The sequence below is a fragment of the Pongo abelii genome, chromosome 21 (genome assembly GCF_028885655.2).
Source record: "Pongo abelii isolate AG06213 chromosome 21, NHGRI_mPonAbe1-v2.0_pri, whole genome shotgun sequence".
In the NCBI taxonomy this organism is placed as follows: Eukaryota; Metazoa; Chordata; class Mammalia; order Primates; family Hominidae; genus Pongo; species Pongo abelii.
The window spans coordinates 13,912,911-13,938,144 of record NC_072006.2 but is presented as its reverse complement, the minus strand read 5'-3'; the positions used below and the strand labels follow the sequence as shown (position 1 = coordinate 13,938,144).

Genomic DNA, 25,234 nt, shown 5'->3' with positions numbered 1-25,234 from the left:
TTTGTGTTAAAACTGAGATTAAGTTTGCTATTTGTGTCTGTTGGCCATCTGCAATTGTTTTCTTGTAAATTGGCTGTCCCCATCTTTTGCCTATTTTTCTACATTTGCCTTTGTATCCTCCATTCTTCCTCAATCTTATTCCCTTTTTTTTTCAGGTTCCAGCTTTTCCTGACCACCACAGCCTCCTCCATGCCATGCTGTATTTCTCATCCTGATCTCTCATAATTCATGAAAATTACCTGTTCAGCACCTCTCTTCTCACTCAAGCTTGAGCACCACGAGGATGAACATCACGGTGTCCCTCAAAGACAACGCTGCCACCCTAGCAACTAGCAAAGACCCTGCCATTTGTTGAATGAACAAATGGGTGAAGATCCCTGTGTCTTATGCAACTGGGGTCCAGGCAGGAACTCCCTCAAGGGATCCCACTGAGAGAGTTTCATGAAGGAACAGCCTACGAGGGTAAGAGCAGGGCTGGGAAACCAATGGAAACAAGGGATAGTGTGGGCCGTCTGGGACTAGCAACAGCAAGGAGCATTGCCTATCCAGGTTGGAAGTGGAACAGGAAGAGAACAGCAGGGGGAGTCCTAGGAAACCTGAAGCCCATCACCACTTGGTTCATACAAAACCTTCTTACATTTGGGTCCTTAATACTTCACATTCTCAAATCCTACAGGATAATCCCATTTGTGAAACCACTGCAAACAATAAATATAAATAATTGCCAAACAAGCTCTACAGAAAAAGAAGGCAAAAATGGACCAGAAAAAAAATCCAAATTACCTTCCTGGCAGCATAACCCATTTGCTTTGCAACTTCAGGAACATTTTCTAACCACCCCATACCTCAGTTTCCCCATTATGAAAGTCTATGTACTATTATTTCTCCAAAAAGTTCTTTTGCTCAAGGAAAAGTAACCTCCATACAGAAAAAGAAAATTGCCAAAATTTTGTCCTATCAGCCATCTTCCACCAGGCCTTGGAATTCTCAGCAAATAGCTAGTTTTGCAATTCTTTTAGCTTTGCCAACCCTCCAGGGTGAAGAAAAAAAAAAAAAGCTTCCCACAAGGATTTGAGGCTTGCAAGTGGAGGAAATCTTTGAGAAAAATCTGGGTTGATGAGAAGCTAAGAAAAGCCAAGAGGAAAGAGACATATCTATATATGTTTATGCAAAAAATAGAAAAGGTTGAAAAGCAATGTGTTTCTAAAATACTGCTTCTATGAAACCAACCTTCTGTTACTCCTTACTCCTCAGTTAACTGAAAAAGGCAGGGTGATTCCCCGTCTTCTATTCATGTCCTCCTCCACAGAGCCTGGAAAATGCAGCAGCATGCAGCCCTGACGTAGGTGGACTTGGGTTCAAATCCCGCCACTTAACAGACACTAGGCACTGCACTCCACCTTTCTTCAGCTCAGTGCTATCCCATGAGAAATGGGTAATGATATCGAATCTGCTGGACTGAGAGCAGAATTATATTATCAATGGCAAAACCTGCAGTTACTTTTGCACCAACCTAATAAATCATGACAATAAAATCCATGTCAGCTAATGGGCTCCTAACACAGGATGACTAGTTTTTATCACAGGCACTGTAGTTCAGCGATCAAAAGAGAGTCTTTATTTAACAAATACCTTTTATACTTGCCTCTATATTTAAGATATTTATGTATCTTCTGAGCTCCTACTAGGGGGCCAGTGACTGGAGTACAGAGATGAGGAAAGTTCATAGGGTCCCTGACCTCCTGGACCCTAGAATCTGGGGAAGAGGAGATATCACCCAAATCATGACCAAATAAACACATAATTACCAACTGTGATAAATGCTATGAAGGGAACATATGGTGTATTCAGAGAGAGAAATAGAGGGACTCAGTCTATTCAGGAAGATCTCGAGCCAGGTAGTGAGGAATTCACTAGCCATGGTGGACAAAGCAGTCCAGACAGTGGGACCAGCAAGCGCCAGGAATCTGAGATCAGAAGAATTGTAGACCTTTTGAGGAGCAGAGGAAAAACCAGAGTGGGTATGAATGGAAATAGAAGAGGGAAACAAAGCTGGAGATGCCAGCAGTCCTCACACTGGGCCATAAGAAGGATTAAACAGCTGTGGTCATCGCCATAGGAGGAATCGGCAGCCACAAAGGCAAAGACGGGCTCTCAGCTCTGTAATCTAAATTTGCAGTTCAAATACCCACTGCAACCTCCTTTTCAAATACCACTTCTAGACCCCACACCAGCTAAAATAAGCAGCAATATTTTCATGAGTAGAAGATATTTCCAAGATAATATACGCATATATACGTATGTCTGTGTGTACGTTTGTCTATATATGTTTGTATGTATGCATATATATGGTATTCACCTTAGCCACCTTGGGAAATGTGTACATTCACTACCAATTTACGATCCCTTCAGATCCTTGGGTTTATTAAAAAGGCAGCCACAACAGTATCTCCCACAGCAGAGGCTCTTATAATGTGACCCTACACTCCTCCACTGAATGACTGCTGTTATCTATGCCCTTCTCCTTCAACGTGCGCTGACATCTAACACTACTTTGACTAACAGAAAATAGTGAAAATGACATTCTGTGACTGTGACTTCTGAGGCTAGGATATAAACATGCCATATACTTTCACCTTGTCCTTTTGGGATACCCGCCCTTGCGACCCAGATGTCATGCTCTCAGGGAGTCCAAAGTGAGCCACATAAAGAGATCACATGGAGAGGCCATGTGTGGGTGTTCTGGTTGGCAGCCCAGCTCTGAGGGTCCAGTGAACAGCCACATCAACCCCAGGCATGGGAGAGGTATTGCTTCAGATGACTCCAGATGCAGCTGTCAAGCCACCCAGCTTTGCAATCTTTCCAGCTGAGGTCCCAGATGTAGTGGAGCAGAGACAAGCCAGCCCCATTACCCCATCCAAATTCCTGACCGAAAGTATCCATAAGCAAAAAAATTAAATGGCTGTTTTACACCACTAACTTTTGGGGTGACTTGTCATGCAGCAATAGCAACTAGTATAGAAAGTATCTCAAAGTACATACATACATACATTCATGCACCTATGTATATGTACATATGTGTATGTATATATACATGCATGTGTGTGTAATTTTTTTCTTTTTTTCCTTTTTTTCTGTTTCTAAGACAGGGTCTCACTCTGTTGCCCAGGCTGGGGTACAGTGGTACAATGATGGCTCACTGCAACCTCAATCTTCTGGGCTCAAACAATCCTGCTACCTGAGACCCCGAGTAGCTGGGATTACAGGAATGCACCACCACACCCAGCTAATTAAAAAAAAATTTTTTTAGAGATGGGGTCTCACTATGTTGCCTAGGCTGGTGTATATTTTTTCTTAATTACTATGACCTCCCTGAGAACCTTCTAGAGAGAAAGTCTAGAATTACTCCTCAGTTAGAATCCCTGGGCTTTATCCACACTACTTCTGGAAAAAAATGGCCGGGTAGTTTACGTCAAAGAAAAATATAACACTTTTAAACCACTCAAAATATACAAAAGTAATCTATTCTTATTGCAAAAAGGAAAGAAAATCCTCCCCAGCAAATCTAACACCTTATTTTAATTGGCTTTGAAAACAGAGATCAAAAATGAGATCTTCATCCATAACAACTAAATAGGGCAACTAGAGCTCATTGCTTTCCACCACTGAAGGCTCATGCCTCCGAAAAGAGTGTCTGCAGATTAAATAAAGCAATATCTATAAGGTGGGCATAGCGCATTGCCTGGCACGTAAGAGCCCACCAAAATTCCAGTTATTATTATTGCTTTTGTTGTTGTTAGAATTTCTTGATTCCAGCACTGATTCTTCCTGACCTAAATTAAGCAGACTTCATGTTACACCTCAGCAGAAAAGAATCAATGTAGATTCTTACTGCATATAACCAAATACTGAATATAAGGAAAATGTTTTCAGTATATAACCAAAACTTTTCAGTACATAGCCAAATCTGAGTTTCGTTAGATGTCTAGAAAGGGATCTCGGATTCCATATGATTAGAAATGTTATGAAACATTATATAATATAATTATCACACATCTCTATTTTGCTTTGGTAAAAGAACTGTCATTTTAAGAGGAAAGAAGAGTGAAAGGAAGAGAGCAGGAAGAAAAAAAGAATGAAGGAAGGAGAGAGGGAGGAAGGGCCAACAGAAGGAAGGAGGGAGGGAAAGGTCAATATGTGTCAGAAAACGAGCTTCTGAGAAGTTACATTTAACAATCATTGCATGGGTTTCAAGGTGACTAAATGAAAATATTACCTTTGATCATTATGAAGGTACCCCCTATAGGATTATATAAATATTACACAGCTACACCCAAATGGTGGTTTGAATACGAGGACAGAGTTGGGAACAAAAAACCAGGTTACCTCAGGTTGGTTTTTTACTCTACTCTTTGAATGCTGTGTGACTTTAAACTAATCACTCAGCCTCTCTACACCACAAGGTCTTCAAAACAATGCTCCAATCCAAACTTCAGTATCTGTACCAAAAGGACCACTAGGTAGTGTGTGCTCCAAGTTTCCAGGGTAAAAGTCACCATTCAAATGCTTAGGGGTGCCAAACGACAATTCCCCTTGCAAAATTATCATTTGCAGATTCACATACATTAATTAATATGTTAAAAATTATCTAGAAAAACCTGTGTCTTGCTGCAAAATACTACTGTGCATCACATACAGAAATCATCAATACCTAATGGAAGAAAAGTGATTGGAGACCATTTCAACTCACATGTCATTCGGGGGCAACACAGGGAGGCTGGCTGGCATCCTCCTTAACACTTGGCTTTTGCCTGTTAGATCTTCATTTACTGGGGTGTGGAGGGGTCCTAAGACCAACAGAGATGAGAAGGGAGGAAGAGGAAGTGAGAGAAAAAAAGAATATGAAAGGTAGGAAGGAGAAAGGGACAGAGGGAGGGATGTGGAAAAGGCTGTGCTATGGAACTACATCTGAGTCAGTGGCACCTGAATAGAAATGTCACTGCCAGGGAAACCATTTCAAAATGACATTCCGGTCCCCAAGTTTCAGGTTTGCAGAGTGTCTGGCCTCCTCTCCCCCCAAATCCCAGCTTTTCAGGGCCCAGGCAGCCCCCTGTCATTGATTGACTTAACTATATGAGTCACATCCTTCACCCAGAAAAAAATGTCTTTTATATTCTTGAAAGTGGTGGGAACTCTATGTCTCATAGAGCCCCAACATACCAGAAAAATATGGCCAGCGTGTAATCCACTTGGAATAGCCCTTTCCAAAGGTGGCATGAACTATAAACTGGTTTTTCACTAGAAAAAAAAAGGAAAATAAAAAGGGGATTCGGGAAAACTCCCTTAGTGAGACTGTCAGTAAACTGAAGTCTGGCAGATGTGAATCTGCCCTGGGAGAGATTCTGCTTCCCTCACAACGGCACGGCCCCCTCCAGGAGAGCAATGGAGAGAGCCGTGGAGTCTTCAACAGCTTCACTGAAGATCAAGACGGACTCTCTGCTATTACCATAAATGATGAAGTCTGTCAAGCGGTCTGCTCAAACCTGAACGAAGACTGACGCCTGTTTAGCTTCCCCACCAAGCAGGAAACCAGCCAAGCTGGGGTAAACCGCTTTTTAAATTCATGGCACCTTTGAAAATATTTTACGGTAACTATCAAAATGTCTTTATTCTGCACCTCATGACATCTTGCATTAGAGCTACGTCGACCTTAACACCACAGCACATACTTGTAACTGTTTTTTTTGTTTGTTTGTTCTGTTTTGTTTTGTTTCTTTCCTCACAACCCTTTACATGGCTGTTTTCCCACGAATCGTGCCACTTCCACGGCCGGGATATAAAACCATTTTACAACAGTTATTCTCCCATGTCTTTCCTTCATTTTATAGACAGCTGAATCCCAGGATCGAAACTGTTTCAGCAGACAACTGTTCTGAGCACACAAGATCTATTTCAGCTCAAGAAAGGCCAAGGACAAAGACAAGACAAAAGTTGTGGGTTAAAGGGCAGACTGCGCAGAGCACCGGGAGAGGAGCGGACAGTGTGATGCGTGGTCCACTGCAAACCATTTCTTCCACATTAGCAGCTCTGCAAAAGGGACCTCTGAGGAAGAAGTCCCTGTCTTCCCAGTGAGTGGTCATTTTAGGAGAACAAGTCCCCTACTAGCCCGTAGCTGGAGGGCCAACACTTTTTCTCTCCCCGAAGTTCCCGGCACCTGTTCTGAAAGGGGGGTGAAGAGCTCTCTACTCGGGCCATCCCGCCTGCTCTCCGGATGGAGAACATACGGACAACTGTGTGTTAAGCAGTCCCCTTGAATCCTTCAGCAAGCTGAGGAGTATACAGGTGGTCACCTGCACAGGTGCTGGTTCTACCAGCACAACTTTATCCCTGGCCTTGGGGGCTGATGGAGGGTAAGACTCCCCACCACCGCCACCAGCAGTACCTCCAGCTCGCGAGTAAGCAGCGCACAGGCGGGCACAGGTAAATGTTCCCAGGGCGGCCAGACGCCCAAGCCTGACGGCTGCTGGCGCTCAGGGTCCCCATCTCCATGCCTCTGCGTGGGGCAGGGGAAGTCCTCGTGCCTGGCATCCCACTTCCCCCGCCAACCCAGCCCGCTTATCCCGGGGCTCCGGCCGGGCCGCCCGCCGCAGCCCCGCGCCCAGCCCCGGGAGCCCCGAGCCGCCGGAGCCGCAGCGCCCACTCGGGGCAGGCAGCGTGCACTCACCCTTCTGCTCTCGCAGGCTCGACAGCGACCAGAGCAGCAGCGCCACCGAGGCCAGGAAGCAGAGCTGGCTCAGCAGAAGGTCCCTCCGGCGGCGGCGGCGGCGGCGACGACGCGCGCGGTCCTCGTCGCCGGGCGGCCGCATCCTCGGGCGGCCGGGCGGCGGCCTCGGCGGGCGGCGGCCGCTCCTGTCGCGGGCGGCCGCGGCGGGGACAGCGGCAGGAGGCAGCCCTGCGCGCAGCAGCCGCGCGTCCTCGCTGCGCTCCCACCCGGCCGCCGCCTCCGCCTCCTCTCCCTCCTCCTCGCCGCTGCCCGTCTCCTCGTCGTCGCCCTCCTCGTCGCTATCGCCCAGTCCCTCCTCCCCTCCCTCCTCCTCCTCCTCCTCGCCGCTTGCCCGCGCCGCCGCCTCCCGGCGCTCGGGGTCCCGCTCCTCCTCGCGCGCCATGGCTCCCACGCTCCGCGCCCGCGCTCGGCCTGGGGCGGCGGCGCGGCGGGGGCGGCGGGGGCGGCCGGGAGGCGGGGGCGGCGGGGGCAGAGGAGGAGGAGCGGGGAAGGACCGACGGTAGGAGGGCCCGCCGCTGGCCAACTCCGCCGGTTGGCGAAGCCACCCCGGACTGGCTCTGGCCTCGCCGGCTGCAGGAGCGCGTCGCGGGGCCGCCCGCCTATTCCATGGTCGGCGTGTTGGGGGCCGCGGCCGGGCCGGAGCGAACAGGGAGCACCCAGCGAGCTGGGAGCATGAGCTAGCGCAGCTCCCAGCAGCCTGCAGCGGCGAGGCTGGTCGGGCCAGGGTTGGCGGGGGGCAGTGCCTGGGACACAGCCCGGCGCTGGCCGGCATGGCGGGGAGGGGGCGCGCTGGGAGGAGACTGGGCTGGGGAGGGATCCCTGTGTGCAGTCCTTCAACCCTTCCGTGCCAGGGGAAGGGGGACTGCGCAGGGGGCCCCCTCTCGGGAAGCACTCACGCTGCCTCCCAGAGGCCGATCTTCACCAAGAAGGATTCGCTGGAAACTTTCGGAAAAATCCGAGGGGCTCTTCAGCCTCCTCTCTACTTGCTACCTGGAGTCGGGGCGCCGCGAGTGCGCTTGGCTGCCCGCGCCAGCCTCTGGCCTCGCCTCTTCTCGCGGGCCTCCCGGGTTTCCCTCTGCCCCCTTGCGGGGATCCCCCTGTGCGCCCGACTCGGGATCTGGAACAGGCCTCCCCAGAGGCTGTTGGTTCCATAAGGGTGTCCGGGCTCCCCCCTCTGGCCTGGGCTCACACTTCGCTTTCTGTTCGTGCTGGACCAAGCCCAACACTGTGGCTGATCGAAGTGGGGACAGCTGGCACGGTCCCTGGAAAGGCGGCCTGAAGAGGTTTCTGGCCTTGTGCAGGTAACACCAGCCTGCCCGACCTCCAACATTAGAATCTTAGTCCTCCCATTTCCCCCATTCTAGGTCTCCTGCCCCTCCTTACTGAAGGTGTGGGCTGCCCTAGAGATGGCTGGACTCACGACCTGCCGAAGGTGCCCATTTGGAGGGGATCCCTGGCCATCCCAGACACAGCCCACTCTCCCTCGTTGGGCTTCCCTGGACTCTTCCCAGATGCTAGCCTGGGGCTGCTGGCTGGACTGAGGAGGAGATGCCATTGTGGGGGGGCTGAAAACAAAAGACCTTGTCCAGAAAGGGATCACCTGAAACCAGGCGTCTGTCTAGGTGACTGTCTCCATGGAATCCATTCAGATCAGGGAATCTAGCTTCATACCCTAAGGAGGTGGGAAGGAAGCAGAGAACCTCTGTATAGGGCTCCCCAGTCTAGGTCTGTTCAAATGTGTCCCCACCTTTGACTGACCTACCCCCACGACTTCCTCCCAGACAATCCCTGACAGCACTTGGGGACAGCAAGGTCACATCCTTTCCAGAGAAAGGCCATCTCACCCAGGGAGACCAGAGACTTTTCCTTCGTGGGTATATCATTTATACCCAAGAACTGCTGTTCTCAGCCTGGCATCTTCCAGACACTCAGAGTACCTCCCCCACAATGCCTGAGTGGTTTTCCCTTTGCTTTGGCTGCAGATACTAAGGAGGGTGTAAAAATACGAGTTAATCCATGCTGGAGTGTGTGGGGAGAATTCTCTAGTTGTGTTATCTCCATCAAGCTTTTGCAGACACAGAAAAGAAAGTTTAGGAGCTGAGAAGAATTCACCTAACCAGGAAAGACACTCAAATGGTGTTTTCTAGTGAAAACGAGGGAAAATAAAAGGTGAGAGAGGGAATCTGGAATTAATTGAGTTAGGAAATGAACACTAGCTCCAGGGGAAAATACCATAGGCTCAAGGAATTGTGTAATCTGGTGATGGAGGGGGAGTTAGGAAGGGACCCAGGAGGAAGGAGAATAACCAGGAACTGGTAATTTCTTGGAAATTATCTCAGCACCAGGAGTGTATGTGTGTGTGTGGCTGGGGGGTGGGGGGGAGATCACTCCTGTGGGACACAGAAGTGATTCTTGGGTTTCTGTTCATTTTGACAGATTTTGGAGTGAAGGACACTGTTAAAGTAAAGCACAGAGAGTGATTCCTTGGGCGGCCAGGCACCACCTAGGGAAGAAAGGTGGGGATCCTGGTCCCTAGGCTGACAGCAACTGAGACTTGATAGGTTCCTCAGCCCACCAGGTGATGGCCAAGTGAGACAGGCCTCAGGAGCTCCTCTCCAAAGAAAACAGTCATTATTTTTTCCTACCTGTCCCTTGCAGTCTTTGGAAGCTTCCCTCCAGAAACTGAACTGTGAAAGGAGCAAGAGTTGAAATGAGGAATGTGCTCTGATACTTCAGTCTGAGAATATTTCTTGCCTGGAGAGAGAGGCATCACTCCCAGATGTGTGGGGGTCTTCACCCTTTCAGGAATAAGACAGGTGTCTTTACAGAGCACCTCCCCACCTTGGGCTGGGTTCTGGGGTCACTGTCTACTCCCCCTGTTTTGACCTCCCATAAACATTCTGTTTTCAGGTCCCTGCAGAGACTTTGGACCTGATGTGGTGAATAAAGGTGGTTAGTCTTTCTCACAGTTCTACCTTTAGGACAAAGAATAGAAAGCCTCCTGCGACTATATTCACTAACTCTCAGCCCAGGCCAGATCATCCACCAGCCAGTGAATGAGACTTCGTCTGTGCCCAAACTAGGTGCAGCTCAGTGCCCTCCTGTGATATTTCCAGCTCTCCAGCCTCCTGCTGCCCGCAGCTCACAGATCTCATGGAGCAGTTTCCAGGACAAAGCAAGGTTATGGCTCCACAACACCAAACATTCCCAGGTGTGGCAGGCAAGCCATTGATTTAGAAGAGAGGAGGAGAGAGGAAGAGAAAACCAGAAAAGCCACTTTCTTGGTAAAGAGACATCTGCTTTCTCAGTATGGCTGTTTCATAACACAAGGAGACCTGGCCCGAGCTCAGAGGGGAAAGACCCCTGGGTGTTCATGGAAAACCTTTAAGCACAGTGAGACCAAATGTTAGTAGACGGGGGGGATAAAAGGGAGAAATTCATGGAGTAGGCGTAGAACAGGCCTTGTATGCAGCATCCCCTTCTTGCCTAGGGACTTGAAGGGCCAGGCTTCCTGTCATTGCCTCACTCAAATGTAGCCCAGGAAGATATTACACTGATAGCACTGATCACCTGCAGACAAAACCCCCTGTACCTTCACAGTCTCGTAGACTTGGACAAAACCCCATCCTTACTAAGGAAGATCTAACAACTATTTCTTCTCACACCCATTCTTGTCCACCATCTTTATCAAAAAGCCAGGAAAACTGCTTCTTCAGACACTTTCTGAGCCGGCTGTATTTTGAAGGACAAAAAAAAAATTACTCTTTTGAGAGCATCGTGTCTGCAAGGTGGGCTCACGTTATTTTCGGTGATCAGTTCATGACTGGAGTTCAAATAGACTGCTTATTTTATAAGAGTTTTTAATTTTGAATTTTCTTTTTGCCCAACTGTGTGCATTTGTTTGGTTTTTAACTCACCACATGAATATGACTATAGATTTTTTTTTCCTAGTTGACCATGGTCAGATTCACAATTGCCTTTAAAAAAATTTGTTGGCCAGGCACAGTGGCTCACGCCTATAATCCCAACACTTTAGGAGGCTGAAGCGGGTGGATCACCTGAGGTCAGAAGTTCGAGACCAACCTGGCCAACATGGTGAAACTCCGTCTCTACTAAAAATACAAAAATTAGCCAGGCAGGGTGGCACATGCCTGTAATCCCAGCTACTCAGGAGGCTGAGGCAGGAGAATTGCTTGAACCCGGAAGGTGGAGGTTGCAGTGAGCCGAGATCGTGACATTGCACTCCAGCCTGGGTGGCAGAGAGAGACTCTGTCTCAGAAGAAAAAAAAAAAAAAGAAAAAATGTGTTGAGGTATAACATACATGAGGCAAAATGCACACAGCTTAAGCATTAACTCAATGACTCTGTATATACGTATACATCCTCACAGATTCCAGACCAAGACATGGAACATTTCCTGCTCTCCGTGGAAGTCTCCCTGTGCCAGCCCCTCACCAGGCGATAATTCCCCAAAGATAGTGCCTCTTCCCAACCCTGTATCCTAGATCATTGTTGCCTGTCCTTGAACCTCAGATAAAGGGAGGCTGCTTTTGCCCATCTTCGTTTTTGTGATGTCTGTCCATTGTGGTGTGCATAGCTGTGATTTGTTCTTTTTCACGCTGTGAAGGTGTAGGTGGTTTTTACCTGATGCTTCAGTTCCGTTCCAACTTTAGTATAAGCCAAGAATAATCAAACCACTACATCTGGATCAGAGACAGATGACCTCCCAGATTGGCTAGTTTTATAAGGAACTTCAGTTGAAATTGAAACAGTCGTCAGCTGCTTCTCAAACCAGCTACACTACATAAGGAGGAGCCCAAGGGAAACTGCAGGGCAACAGGTCCACTGGGAAACTTCAGGGGGCCAAGCTGTCAAAGACAAGCACAGAAAAATTCCTGCAACGTGCATTAGACTTTGAGGCAGCTTTTAATGCAAAAGTCAGTACAACCCATTTCCTTTTTCTTCTAAATGAGAGGAAAGTAGAATAGGTTCCATCAGGAAAATTTCACACCCAGGCCATGACAAACTCATGGAAGATCCTGTCAATCAAATTCCTTTCTGCTGGGCAGAAAAAGTATGTGGGAGCTTGTTAGTAACATGCATTCCCAACCTATCCTGAGGATGTGGGACTCATGAAGCCCAACAATCTGCCCTATTTACAAGGTCCCAGGTATCCTTTCATATTAAGGTTTGAGACCTGCTGTTTCAGAGAAAGGGACAGCTTGGCATGTATTTTTTGGTAAATCCTGGAGGGCAAGTCTAAAGAGCAAAAATATACCGCCCAGCACCTATTTGTCGATATTTTAAATTGACTTGTTTGGGGTGTTTGGAAGAAATAAAGACAGAGTATGAAAACACAACCCATAGCTATGTCTATATGTATTTCATTTTTCACATGAGTACTATGTTTCTTAAAGACTCCTGTAAGAAATAATTCAGAACCACATAAATAATAAAGAGATTAAAATTTTTAATCCACAGAGGACAAACATTAAGTATTCACAATTTGAGGAATTTGTTCATTCTGTCAGGATCATTCCGAAAGAAAACACATACATGCCACTAATTTAATTTGCCCTTGTAAACTTGGGCAGACAAGGTGCTGAGTGTGGCAGAGGAGCCTGGGGAGAGCCCTGAGGGCTTATTTTTGTTAATATACAAATATTAGGCTTAGGTATCCCATATTTTAAATCAAGACAATAGATCTAAAAAATGTCTTAGCATTTTTAAATTTCAAAACTTCATCCTGGTAGACAATGATATACAGTACATCTTAAATGAAAAAAAAAAAGAAGCTACACTATGAATTGTATAATCCCATTTTTGTAAAGTTAAGCAAAATCATCTCTCTCTCTCAATCTCTGATTACTTTGGGATGTGGGATTACAGGATTTGGGTTGGGGATCAGAGAATGTAGAGGGACTTTCACTTTTTATTTTATACTCTTCCATATCTTTAAAATTATTTTTCTTCCATCAGTATGTCCAATTTTTTTAATTAAAAAAATAAAAATTAAAAGAATCTGCTCATGTGTAAGCAGTTAAGACAAGTTGACTTAAATGAAAGGAATTGAAATGGTTTGACTTTGGCAGGGTTGAGCATGATGCTAGGCTGGGCCTCCAGGCCTGGCTTCCAAGGAGCTGCTCCTCCCCGCCTTGGCTGGCAGCTCTGTGCCCGAGGCTCATTCGGAGGAGCCCTGAGATGACAGGGGAACGGCAGCCCAGCCAGGTGGTCTGCTATGGCTGGAGCAAGAAGCTGGAATTCTGATTCTGATTTGGCCACAGATCTATAGTCCATTCCTCCCTTGTGCCTCAGTTTCCTCAATGGTAAAAGATGATGCCAACCTTTCCACAGAAGGGTGCTTTGTGGCAATGAAGCATTTTGAAAATACAAAACATTCAGACGAGAGAGATGCCAAAGTCAGTTGGCTCTTTGTACTTTAGACAGCCCTGTGTTATTCTGATGGGGATAATCACAGCAAACCCCTCTTGCCCAAGGCCTCAAATCTGACTGCAGAATCCACTTCAAGCCCAGCTCAGCTGTCCAGAGTGGTAAACACATGACCCATCACTAAGTCGTCATCTCCAGAGAGACCTGAGGCTAATGGGATGGTCTCACGTTATACAGTGCTGTGTTCATCTCCTCATCTCAGTTCATCGCCCAGGTTTCCAGCCCCAGAACTGCAGAATGACTGGGTCCAGATGCTCTTCCTAGGATCGCTGTGGCGGTGCGCCCCCTGGTGGCAGCGGTAAATCTCCTGCTGGGGGATTTCTTTTTTTTTTTTTTTTTTTTTTTTTTAATTATACTTTAGGTTTTATGGCACATGTGCGCAATGTGCAGGTTAGTTACATATGTATACATGTGCCATGCTGGTGCGCTGCACCCACTAACTCGTCATCTGCTGGGGGATTTCTGTGTGCCTGAGAGGAGGTGTTTCCTACCTGCCCTTGACTGGTTCAGCTTAATCTTTGACTTCACAGCCTCATTTCTTTCCACATTTCCACCCAGGTGACATGTGACATTAAGATGACTGGTGTGTCGCATGCAGCTCTTCCTGTCTCCCGAGTTTGTTTCACTGGCAAGAGTTTCTCAAATTAAAGAGTTCCTTTAGGTACTTAAATATTTCACTTTTTAAAAATTAAGTCCCTTTCTTTGAAAGTTTATGCCAGAAATAGACAGGACTCATGCATAGCATTTTCTTTCCAATCATTTAAGTTCTTGGTACTCCACATGTTGTCCCTGGACCAGCAGGCACTAGGAGTTGGTGGCATGACCTGGGAGTTGGTTAGAAAGGTAGACTCCTAGGACCACTGCATTAGAATTTGCATTTTAACAAAATCCACAGATTGAAAAGCATAGATTTGGTTGATATTTCCTCATAGATGAGATGACTAGGAATTCATAACTACCCATATTCATAGCTAACTATATGTTACAGCACTCACGATTACACATACCTTTTCATTTTTTCAACTTTCCACGTTTCATTTGCTTTTAAACACCTCTTAAATATGGAAAACCACCAGAACCAAATTCCCAACATTTAAGCATTTAAAGTAATCTACAAGCAATAGCTTCTAAAGTCTCCAAGGAATAAGAATTCCAGCTACAGCATCAAACATTTAGCTGTGAATAGCAACACACCCTATTCCATATAATATTGAAAAGAAAAATTTCGACGTTAAATCCCACATCATTGTAAACTATGTTAGTTCAACAACAACACCAGTGCATAATGCATTTTAAATACAAAACAGGGTATAACTTAAACTCTGATGAATAAGTCTCATGAGAATTTGAGAATACCTTGGTGAAATCATTTTTATTTTTTCAAAGTGTTCCTACCCATAGTTGGCATTAGTCATGTTCTCATTAAAATACCATGTCCAAAAATATCAAGTTTTTGAGTAAGATGACAAAAATTATTAAAGGAATAAAAATTATTCGTTTGAGATGCTAAAAATTGGATATAACTTTTTTATTTTTATTTTTTTGAGACAGAGCCTCACTCTGTTGCCCAGGCTGGAGTGCAGTGGCACAATCTTGGCTCACTGCAACCTCTGCCTCCTGGGTTCAAGCCATTCTCCTGCCTCAGTCTCCCAAGTGTCTGAGACTAAGGGCATGTGCCACCACGTGGCTAATTTTTTGTATTTTTAGTAGTAACCACGTGACTAATTTTTGTATTTTTAGTAGAGATGTAGTTTCACTATGTTGGCCAGGCTGGTCTGGAACTCCTGACCTCAAGTGATCCTCCTGCCTTGGGTACAACCATTTTTGTTTAACTTTTTATTTTGAGCTAATTTTGGCCTTACAGAAGTCATAAAAATAGTATAGAGAATCCCAAGTGGCCCTTCGTGGATCTCATCCTAATGTTATCACTTTGTGTATGTATGGTAAAATAATGAGAGCTACAAATTAACATAGCAACAATAGTACTAGCTAAACTACAGAACTTATTCAAGTTTCATAATTTTTTCCCCAGTCTTTCCTTACTTTCATGACTTTGACACTTTTGAGTATGAATGGTTTATTTCACAAATGCCCCTCAATTTAGTTTTGTCTAATATGTTCTCATTATCTGGATGAGGTTATGCATCATGGTAATGGAATTATGCCATGTCCTTCTCATTGCCTTGTACTGTGGGATTTCTGATGTCAATATGTCTTATTATTCATGCTAACCTTGATAACATGAAGTTAATATTTTGGGAAAGGTACTTTGAAGCTATGCAAATTTTGTTCCTCTTCAAAATTTCACCCACTAATTTTAACATCCATTGATGAATCTTATCTGCAACAATGATTACTGCGGTATTCAACTGTCATGTAAACAGTTATTTGCCATTTTTATGAAGCATTGAATGACAACTAGAAAAGAGAGCTGTGCTCAAACAATGAACAATGAAGAATGGGGAGAGGAAAACAGAAGGGCCCCTCTACAAGTTGTATTTTCCTTTTTCGTTCTTTGTAGAGACAGGATCTTGCTAGGCTGATCTTGAACTCCTGGCCTCAAGCAATACTCCTGCATCAGCCTCCCAAAGTGCTGGGATTATAAGCATGAGCCACCATGCCTGGCCCAGGTTGTATTAATAGCAACAACAACAAACCCTAAGGAAAAGGAAGAATATGATTTTCAGACTTGTCATGTTATGTTACTGGAGATGTTCAGTTGTCAATGAAAAAATTTTTAGACATGTAAAGAAACAAGAAAGTGTGACCCATAACAACAACTACCAGAAGTTAACATACAGTGTCTGAGGAAGCCCAGATATTGGACACACTAGACAAATACTTTACTTTTATTTTTTTTATTTCAGTAGGTTTTTGGGGAACAGGTAGTGTTTGGTTACAAGAATAAGTTTTTAAGTGGTGTTTTCTGAGATTTTGGTTACCCATCACCTGAGCAGTGTACACTGTACCCAATATGTAGTCTAGACAAAGATTTTAAATGAGCTATTTTAAATATGTTTGAAGAATTAAAGAAACTGTGTCTTTAAAAGTCTTACAAAATAGAAACTTTCAATAAAGAGGTAGAAACTGCTTTTAAAAATAAGGCAAATAGAAATTCTGAAGTTGATGAGTGCAATAACTGAAATAAAAAATTCACCAGAGGTTTTCAGCAGCAGATCTGAGCAGGCAGAAGAAAATATCAGCAAATTTGAGGACAGATCAATTGAGACTGTGTAGTTTGAAAAAGAAAAAGAAAAGAGAATGAATAAAAATGAATAGAGCCTCATACCTGTGATGCAACATATACATCATAGGAGTCTCAAATGGAGAACAGAGAAATAACTGGGAAGAATATTTAAAGAAATAAAGCCACAAAACGTCCCAACTTTGGTTAAAACATTATGCACCCAAGAAGCCCAGTAAACTTCAAGTAATATAAAGAGATCCATATCTAGACACATTTAAATCAAAGTGTTGAAATACTTTGAGAATATTGAAAGCAGCAATAATTAAGAGATTCTTTATATACAATGGAGGCTTAATAGTGTTAACAGCTGACTTCTCATCAGAAACCATGAAATTTAGAAGGCAGTGAAATGACATGTTCACAGTGCTGACAGAAAAGAACCATCAACGAAGAATTCTGCAGCAGTAAAGCTATTCTTCAAAATTAAAGAAGATATTAGACATTTCCACATTTTTTGAAAGCAGAACTTGCAGACTTGTCAACAGATGAATAGATAAACAAATCTGTCTTGTCAACACAAAGACACACACATATACAGGAATATCATTCAGCATTAAAAAGAGAGCTCCTGCTATTTGCCACAATGTAGACGAACCTGGAGGACATTTGACTAAGTGAAATTAGCCAAACACAAAAAGAAACATATCACATGATCTCACTTACATGTGGAATCTTCTTAAAAACTTTAAATATACAGAGATAGGGAGTAAAACAATGATTTACTGGTCAAAAAGGGAAGGAAATGAGAAGGTATAGGACAAAGGATACAAAGTAGCAGATATGTGGGATAAACAAGTCTAGATTTAATGTCCAACATGAGGACTATCATTAATAAAATTGCATTGTATTTGGGATTTTTGTTAAAGAAGTAGATTTTTAGCCGCTCTTGTTACAATAAAAAGTAACTACATGAGTTGATATATATGTTAATTTGCTTCACTATAGTGAGCTTTTTACTATTTATATGTAACCCATACGTCATGTTGTAAACCTCAAATATACACAATAAAATCTATTTTTTAAATAAAGATATACTGAAGGGAGTCCTTCAGCCTGAAATGAATGGACACTAGAGAGCAACTCAAATCTACAAGAAGAAATAAATAACACTGGTAAAGGTAACTACATGGATAAATATATAAACAACGTAATTATATTTTTATTTGCAACTTTTTATACTATCTAATTTTAAAGACTATTGCATGAAGCTATAATTACAAATCTGTGTTGATGGGTATACTATGTATAAAGATGTAATCTTGATGACAATAACAGCATAGAAGAGGGGAAGGAAATGGAGTTATGTCAGAGTAAAATTTGTGTACACTCTTATAATTAAGGTAAGAAATACAGTGTTAAGATGTTCTTTGTGATCCCGTTTAAAGTAATTTTAAAAACTAGTAAAATAAATGACAATAGAATTAAAATGATATGCTATGAAAATTTCTACTTAACGCAAACTAAACTAACAATGGAAAAATAGAGGACCAAAAATGACATAAAACATATAGAAAACAAATAACAAATGGCAACTGTAAATCCTACCTTATCAATACTTACATTATATGGGAATTGATTCAAAACTTCAAGCCAAATGCAGAGATTTGCAGAATGGATAAACAAAAATGTAAGATTCAAGTATATACTATCTACAAGGGCCACACTTTAGGTTAAAAGACATAAATAAGCGGAGAGTGAAAAGATGGGAAACAATGAACTGTGCAGACAGTAACCAAGAGTGACCTGAGTGGCTTAAAAAATATCAATCAAACAGACTTTAAGAGCTATTACTAAAGACAAAGGACATTTTATAATGATAAAAGTGATGATCCATCAAGAAAATATAAGTATTCCAAACATATGTGTGCCTAACAACAGTGCTTCAAAATACATGAAGCAAAAGCTAATGTGATTGAATAGAGAAACGGTCAAAAATAATAGTTGGAGACCCTTACAGCCTACTTTCAATAATGGATAGAACAACTAGGATGAAGATCAACAAGGAAATAAATTACTTTAATACTTTAACAACACTATAAACAAACTCTACCTAATAGACATCTATAGAAAAGTCTACCCAAGAATGGCAGAAAAAATATATTCTTCAAAAGTGTACATGAAACATTCCACAGGCCAGACCATATATTAGACATCCTCCAGAAAAACAGAAGACACACACACAAAAAAAGAAAAGGATTGAAATAATGCTAAACACATTCTCCAACCAGAATATACTGACACTAGGAATCAATATCAGAAGGAAAATGAGGGAAATTCACAAATCCATGAAAATTAAACACTGATAAATAAATGAGCCAAAGAAGAAATCAGAAAAAAATTTTAAAAAATATTTTGAGATGAAAATACAAACAAATGCAACAAACCAAAATGTATGAGATGTAACCTAAACAGTGCTCAGACACAGAACATACTCTAAGATTGACTACATGCTTGGTCATAAAGCAAGTCTTTACAAATTTAAAAAAAATGTAATTATACCAGCCCAGACTGCAGTTGAACAGAATTAGAAATCAATATCAACAGGAACTCTCCAAACTATACAAATACATGGAAACTAAACAAATTGCTTCTGAATGACTTTTGGGTAAACAAAAATATAAGACAGAAAATTATTTGAAACAAATTTAAATAGAGGCAAAATGTACCAAAACCTCTGAGATGCAGCAAAAACAGTGTTAGGAGAAAAGTTTATAGCATATAGCAATAAACACCTATATCAAGAAGATATAAAGATCTCAAATTAACAACCTAATGTTACACCTAAAGGAACTAAAAAAAAAAAAAAACAAGAACTGAATCCAAATTTAGCAGGAGAAAAGAAATTACTAAAATAACAGCAGAACTAAACAAAATTGAGGCCCCCCAAAACATACAAAGGATCAACAAAATGAAAAATTGTTTTTCGAAAGATAAACAAGATTGATAGACCACTAACTAGATTGACAAAGAAAAAAGAGAGATCTAAATAAGCCAATCAGAAATGACAAAGGTGACATTACAACCAATCCCACAGAAATACAAAAGATCCTCAGCGACAAAAGATCCTGCAACCATCTCTATGCACACAAACTGGAAAATCTAGATAAAATGGACAAATTCCTGGAAGCACACAACCTCCCAAGATTGAACCAGAAGGAACTTGAAATCCTGAACATACCAATAATAAACTATGAAATTGAATCAGCAATATAAAAACTTACCAACCAAAAAAGCCCTTCAACAGATGGATTCACAGCTTAATTCTATCAGACATACAGAGAAGAGATGGTACCAATCCTGCTGAAACTATTCTGAAAAATAGAGAAGAGATTCCTTCTTGACTCATTCTATAAAACCAGTATCATCCTGATATCAAAATCTAGCAAATACAACAACAAAATAAAACTATAAGACAGTATCCCCAATTAACATGGATGCAAAAATCCTCAACAAAATACTAGCAAACCAAATCCAGTAGTACTTCAAAAAGAGAATCCATCACTACCAATTGGGCTTTATTAATGAGATGCAAGGATGGTTCAACATATGCAAATCAATAAATTGATTAACCACATAAACAGAACTAAAAACAAAAAATATATGGTCATCTCAATAGACACAGAAAAAGCATTCAATAAAATCCCAAATCCCCACGTTAAAAACCCTTAACAAACTGGGCATCAAAGGAACACAATTCAAAATAACAAGAGCCATCTATGACAAATCCACAGCCAACATTATGCTGAATGAGCAAAAGATGGAAACATTCCCCTAATAACTGGAACAAGACAAAGATGTTCACTTTCATCACTCCTATTCAACATAGTACTGGGAGCTTTAACCAGAGCAATCAGACAAGAGAAAAAAATAAAAGTTTGTCAAATAGGAAAAAAGAAGTCAGATTATCTCTCTTGACTGACAATGTGATTCTATATCTAGAAAACCCTAAACATTTCACCAAATAACTCCTAGAGCTGACAAACAACTTCAGTAAAGTATCAGGGTATACAATCAAGGTACAAAAATTAGTAGCATTTCTATACACCAATAATGTTCAAGCTGAGAACCAAATCAAGAATACAATCCCATTTACAATAGCCACAAAATGAAATAAAATACCTAAGAATACATCTAACCTAACATGTGAAAGATCTCTTCAAAGAGAACTACAAAACACTGCTGAAAGAAATTACAAACAAATGGAAAAACATTCAATGCTCATAAATTGGAAGAAGCAATATCATCAAAATGTCCATGCTGCCCAACATGATCTGCAGATTTAGTGCAATTCCTATCAAATTATCAACATCATTTTTCGCATAATTAATTTTAGAAAATTAATTTTAGAAAATTAATTTAGAAATTTAATTTTTCTAAAATTAAAATCATAATTTTAGAAAAAACTATTCTAAAATTCATATGGAACCAAAAAAGAGCCCAAATAGCCAAAGCAATCCTAAGAAAAAGAACAAAAACAGAAGCCAGATTACATTACCTGACTTCAAACTATACTACAAAGCTACAGTAACCAAAACAGCTTGGTACTGGTAGAAAAATAGAACCCAAATATAAAGCTGTATACCTACGACCAACTAATCTTTGACAGAGTTGACAAAAAGAAACTATGGGAAAAGAATACCTTATTGAATAAATGATGCTACGAAAACTGGCTAGCTATTTGCAGAAGAGTGAAACTGAACCTCTATCTCTTACCATAAACAAAAACCTAGGAAATACTCTTCTGGACATTGGCCTAGACAAAGAATTAAGAATTAAGTCTTCAAAAGCAATTGCAACAAAAACAAAAAGTGAAAATTGGTACCTAATTAAACTGAAGACCTACTGCACAGCAAAAGAAACTATCAACAGAGCAAACAGACAACCTACGGAATGAGAGAAAATATTTGCAAACTATGCATCCAACAAGGTACAAATATCCTGAATTTATAAGAAGCTCAAACAATTCAACAAGAAAAAAAACAAGCAGCCCCATTAAAAAGTGTGCAAAGGACATAAATATACACTTCTCAAAAAAAACACATACAAGTGGCCAACAAACATAAAAAAAAGTGTTCAGTATCACTAAACATCAGAGAAATGCAAATAAAAATCACAGTGAGATATCATCTCAACACTAGTCAGAATGACTATTATTAAAATGTCAAGGCCAGGCCTGGTGCCTCACGCCTGTAATCCCAACACTTTTGGAGGCCGAGGTGGGTGGATCATGACGTCAGGAGATTGAGACCATCCTGGCCAACATGGTAAAACCCCATCTCTACTGAAAATACAAAAATTAGCTGGGTGTGGTGGCAGGCACCGGTAGTTCCAGCTACTCAGGAGGCTGAGGCAGGAGAATCGCTTGAACCAGAAGGCGGAGGTTGCAGTGAGCTGAGATCACGCCACTGCACTCCAGCCTGGGTGACAGAGTGAGACTCCATCTTAAAAAAGAAAAAAAGAAAGTCACAGACATTAGCAAGATTGCAGAGAAAAGGAAATGCTTACATATTGTTGGTGGGATTATAAATTAGTTTAGCCACTATGGAAAGCAGTTTGGAGATTTCTCAAAGAACTATGAATAGAATTAGTATTCTATCCAGCAATTCCATTACTCAGTATATACCCAAAGGATAATAAATCATTCTGTCAAAAAGATACCTACACTTCCATGTTTATTGTAGTGCTATATAATAGCAAAGATATGGAATCAACGTAGGTGCACATCAATAGTGGATTGGATAAAGAAAATGTAGTACATATACAGCATGGAATACTATGCAGCCATAAAAAAAAACCAACAAAATCCTGTCTTTTGCAGCAACATGGATGAAACTGGAGGCCATTATCCTAAGTGAATTAATGTAGAAATAGAAAACCAAACACTACATGTTCTGACTTACAAGTGGGAGCTAAACATTGGGTGCATGTGGACATAAGGATGGGAAAAATATACACTCCAAATAGACAGTCCTTTTGGGTACTCCAAAAGGGGGACAGATGGAGGTGAGCAAGAGTTGAAAAACTACCAATTGAGTAATTTTCACTACCTGGGTGACACTACCTGGGTGACAGTTTCACTGTCTGGGTTCACTACCTGGGTGACAGTTCACTACCTGGGCGACAGTTTCAATTGAAACCCAAACCTCAGCATCATGCAGTATATCCATGTAACAAACCTGTACATATACCCCTTGAATCTAAATTTTTTTTTAAAATTTAAACCAGATTACATGTTTAGAAGAAAACCATCCCAAAGTCAGTAATCCTGCCAGGAATCAAAGTGCCTAAGAGTATGGCTTTAGAGCCGGAATGTCTGAGTACAGATCTAGGTACTGCTGCTTACTAACTTTGTGACTTTGGCCAAATAACTTAATCTCTATGTACTCAAGAATCCCCATTTGTAAAATGTAAATAAAAGCTTTGTACATCTTATAGGGTGGTTATGAACATTAAGTAAGCTAATACAAGCAGAGTGCTTGGCAAGATACCTAGCAAATAATTGTAAGTACTCAGTAAACGTTAGCTGTGAATATAATACTGATTTACTGTCTCAGGGTTCGAGAACCTGTGAAAAAAAGGGGAGCTTCAAAAAAATTTCAAAAGATGCTTCTAAAGACAATACACTAGAAAGAAGGCCCTTTAAAAAAAATACATTGCATTCCCAGAATTCACATGACCACCACCTACAGATTTGGCCCCAAATCTTAGACAAAGGAGTCAGACGCATCTTTGTGAATAATATTTACAAATTGTCAATATTTGAACACACTATCCATTAGAAACATGCTATCATTTTCCTTTTTAAAAATTTCATTAGAGAGTCAAATAAATGAAAAGTAAAGCAATGAGACATAATTATTTTACCAAGTTAATAAGACTAAAAGAAATAAAAAAGTTGTTCTAAATGGCGGCAAGAGTATAGTGAGAAAATTGATATGAGTGTGAAGCAGTACAATCTTTCAGGAAAGCTGTATATTCAGAACCTAAAAATACCTGCACTTTTTGACTTAGTCATTCATAAAGCCTAAGGAAATATATAGGGGAAAAAATGACACAGGTTTATATATTTTTAATGCTCACTACTATAGTATTATTTACTGCAGAGGTAGAAAACAATCTAAATGCCTGAAAGTAAGAAAATGATTACATAAATTACATAAAAAAAATCTGTTAGGAACTGAATGTTTGTGTTCCCCCCAAATTCTTATGCTGAAATCCTAATTCCCAATTGATAGTATTAGGAGGTGGAGTTTTTGAGAGGTAAGTAAATCTTGAGGATGGAGTCCTCATGAATGGGATTAGAACCCTTGTAAAAGAGACCCCAGAGAGCTCTCACCTCCTCTTTCTGCTATGTGAGGATACAAAAAGAAAACAGCAATCTGCAACCTAGAAGAGGTCCTCACCAGAACACAACCATGCATGGCACCCTGATCTTGTATGTTTAGCCTCCAGAACTGTGGAAATACATTTCTGTTTTTATAAATAAATAAATAAATAAATAAATAAATAAATAAAATCCCATGTGACTTGCCTTCATAGAAAGCTGCAAAGCCTTTCCCAACCAATTATTGCTGCTATGAAACTGAACCCACATTCTGCTGTGTATAGAGGTGAACTTCAGGCACTTTGTCCCCACAGAACCAAAAAAAAAAAAAAAAGGCAGTGCTTTGAGAAAAATGACATCTATAAATACCTATTTAAAAAAAATCAAATAAACAACCTAATCTTCCACTTTAGTAAGCTACAAAAAGAAGAGCAAAGTACACGAAAAAGCTAGCAAAGGGGGGAAAGAATAAAGATTGGAGTAAAAATAGTGAAACAGAGAATAGGGGGAAAAAAATGAAAGAAATCAATGAGACCAAAAGTTGAGTCTTTGAAAAGATCAACAAAACTAACAAATCTTTAGTGAGACTGACTCAGAAAATAAGACGGAAGACTCAAATTTGAAATTTTAGTAATTATAAAAATAAGAATTATAAGATAATATAAAAAATTATTACAAAAAATTAGATAACCTAGATGAAATGGACAAATTCATGAGATGTACAAATTACCAAAGCTGACTCAAGAAGAAAGATCATATCTGAATATACCTATAACAAGAGATTAAATTAGTAAGAAAAAACTTCTCATAAAGAAAATCTCAGGACTAGATGGCTTATCCAATGAGTTATATCAAATGTTAATGGAAGAATTAACACCAATCCTTCATAGACTCTTCTAAAATTAGAAGAGAAAGGAATACTTCCCAGCTCGTTCTATAAGACCAGCAGTTTTCTGATTCCAAAACCAATAACATCACAAGAAAAGAAAACTACAAACTGACATTCCTTTAAATATAGATAAAATGTCCTCAACAAAATATTTACAAACTGAATGCAGCAACACATACAAATAGTTTTAACACCGTGAGCAAGTGGAAATTATCACAGGTATGCAAGGTTAGTTCAACATACAAAAATCCACCAATGAAACAGCATATCAATAGAGTAAAGGGCAAAAAACACATGATCACTTTTAGTGAGGCCAAAAAAAGCAGTTGACTAAACTCAACACCCTACATGATAAAAATACTCAACAGAGGTACAAATAGAAGAAAATATTCTCAATGAAAATAAAATTAAGAAAGTCATTCCAGTTACAATACTATCAAAAAGAATAAAACATTTATGAATAAATTTAACAAAAAGTGTGCTGAAATCTATAAAACGTCATTGAAAGAAACTAAAGGAAACATAAAAAGTGAAAAGACA

The 25,234-nt window shown here is 41.2% G+C and overlaps 1 protein-coding gene and 1 long non-coding RNA gene across 3 annotated transcripts in view; one reads left to right on the top strand and one right to left on the bottom strand.

The window, feature by feature from the left end:
• SLC24A3 (solute carrier family 24 member 3) overlaps window positions 1-7,141 on the bottom strand; it is a 510,137-nt gene extending 502,996 nt beyond the window's left edge. Inside the window, exon 1 of one of the 2 annotated variants that reach the window (XM_054541619.2) lies at window positions 6,725-7,141. In XM_054541619.2, coding sequence (XP_054397594.2) covers window positions 6,725-6,866 — 142 coding nt within the window. In that variant the 5' untranslated portion in view covers window positions 6,867-7,141. The remainder of the gene's footprint in view (window positions 1-6,724) is intronic. The other variant, XM_024238868.3, reaches the window with a different exon arrangement.
• Window positions 7,142-7,252: 111 nt separating this feature from the next.
• Window positions 7,253-12,568, top strand: LOC134760794 (uncharacterized). The gene is made up of 3 exons (XR_010138772.1): window positions 7,253-8,085; window positions 9,221-9,600; window positions 9,695-12,568. It is a non-coding gene; the product is annotated as an uncharacterized LOC134760794 (long non-coding RNA).
• Window positions 12,569-25,234: the final 12,666 nt, after the last annotated feature.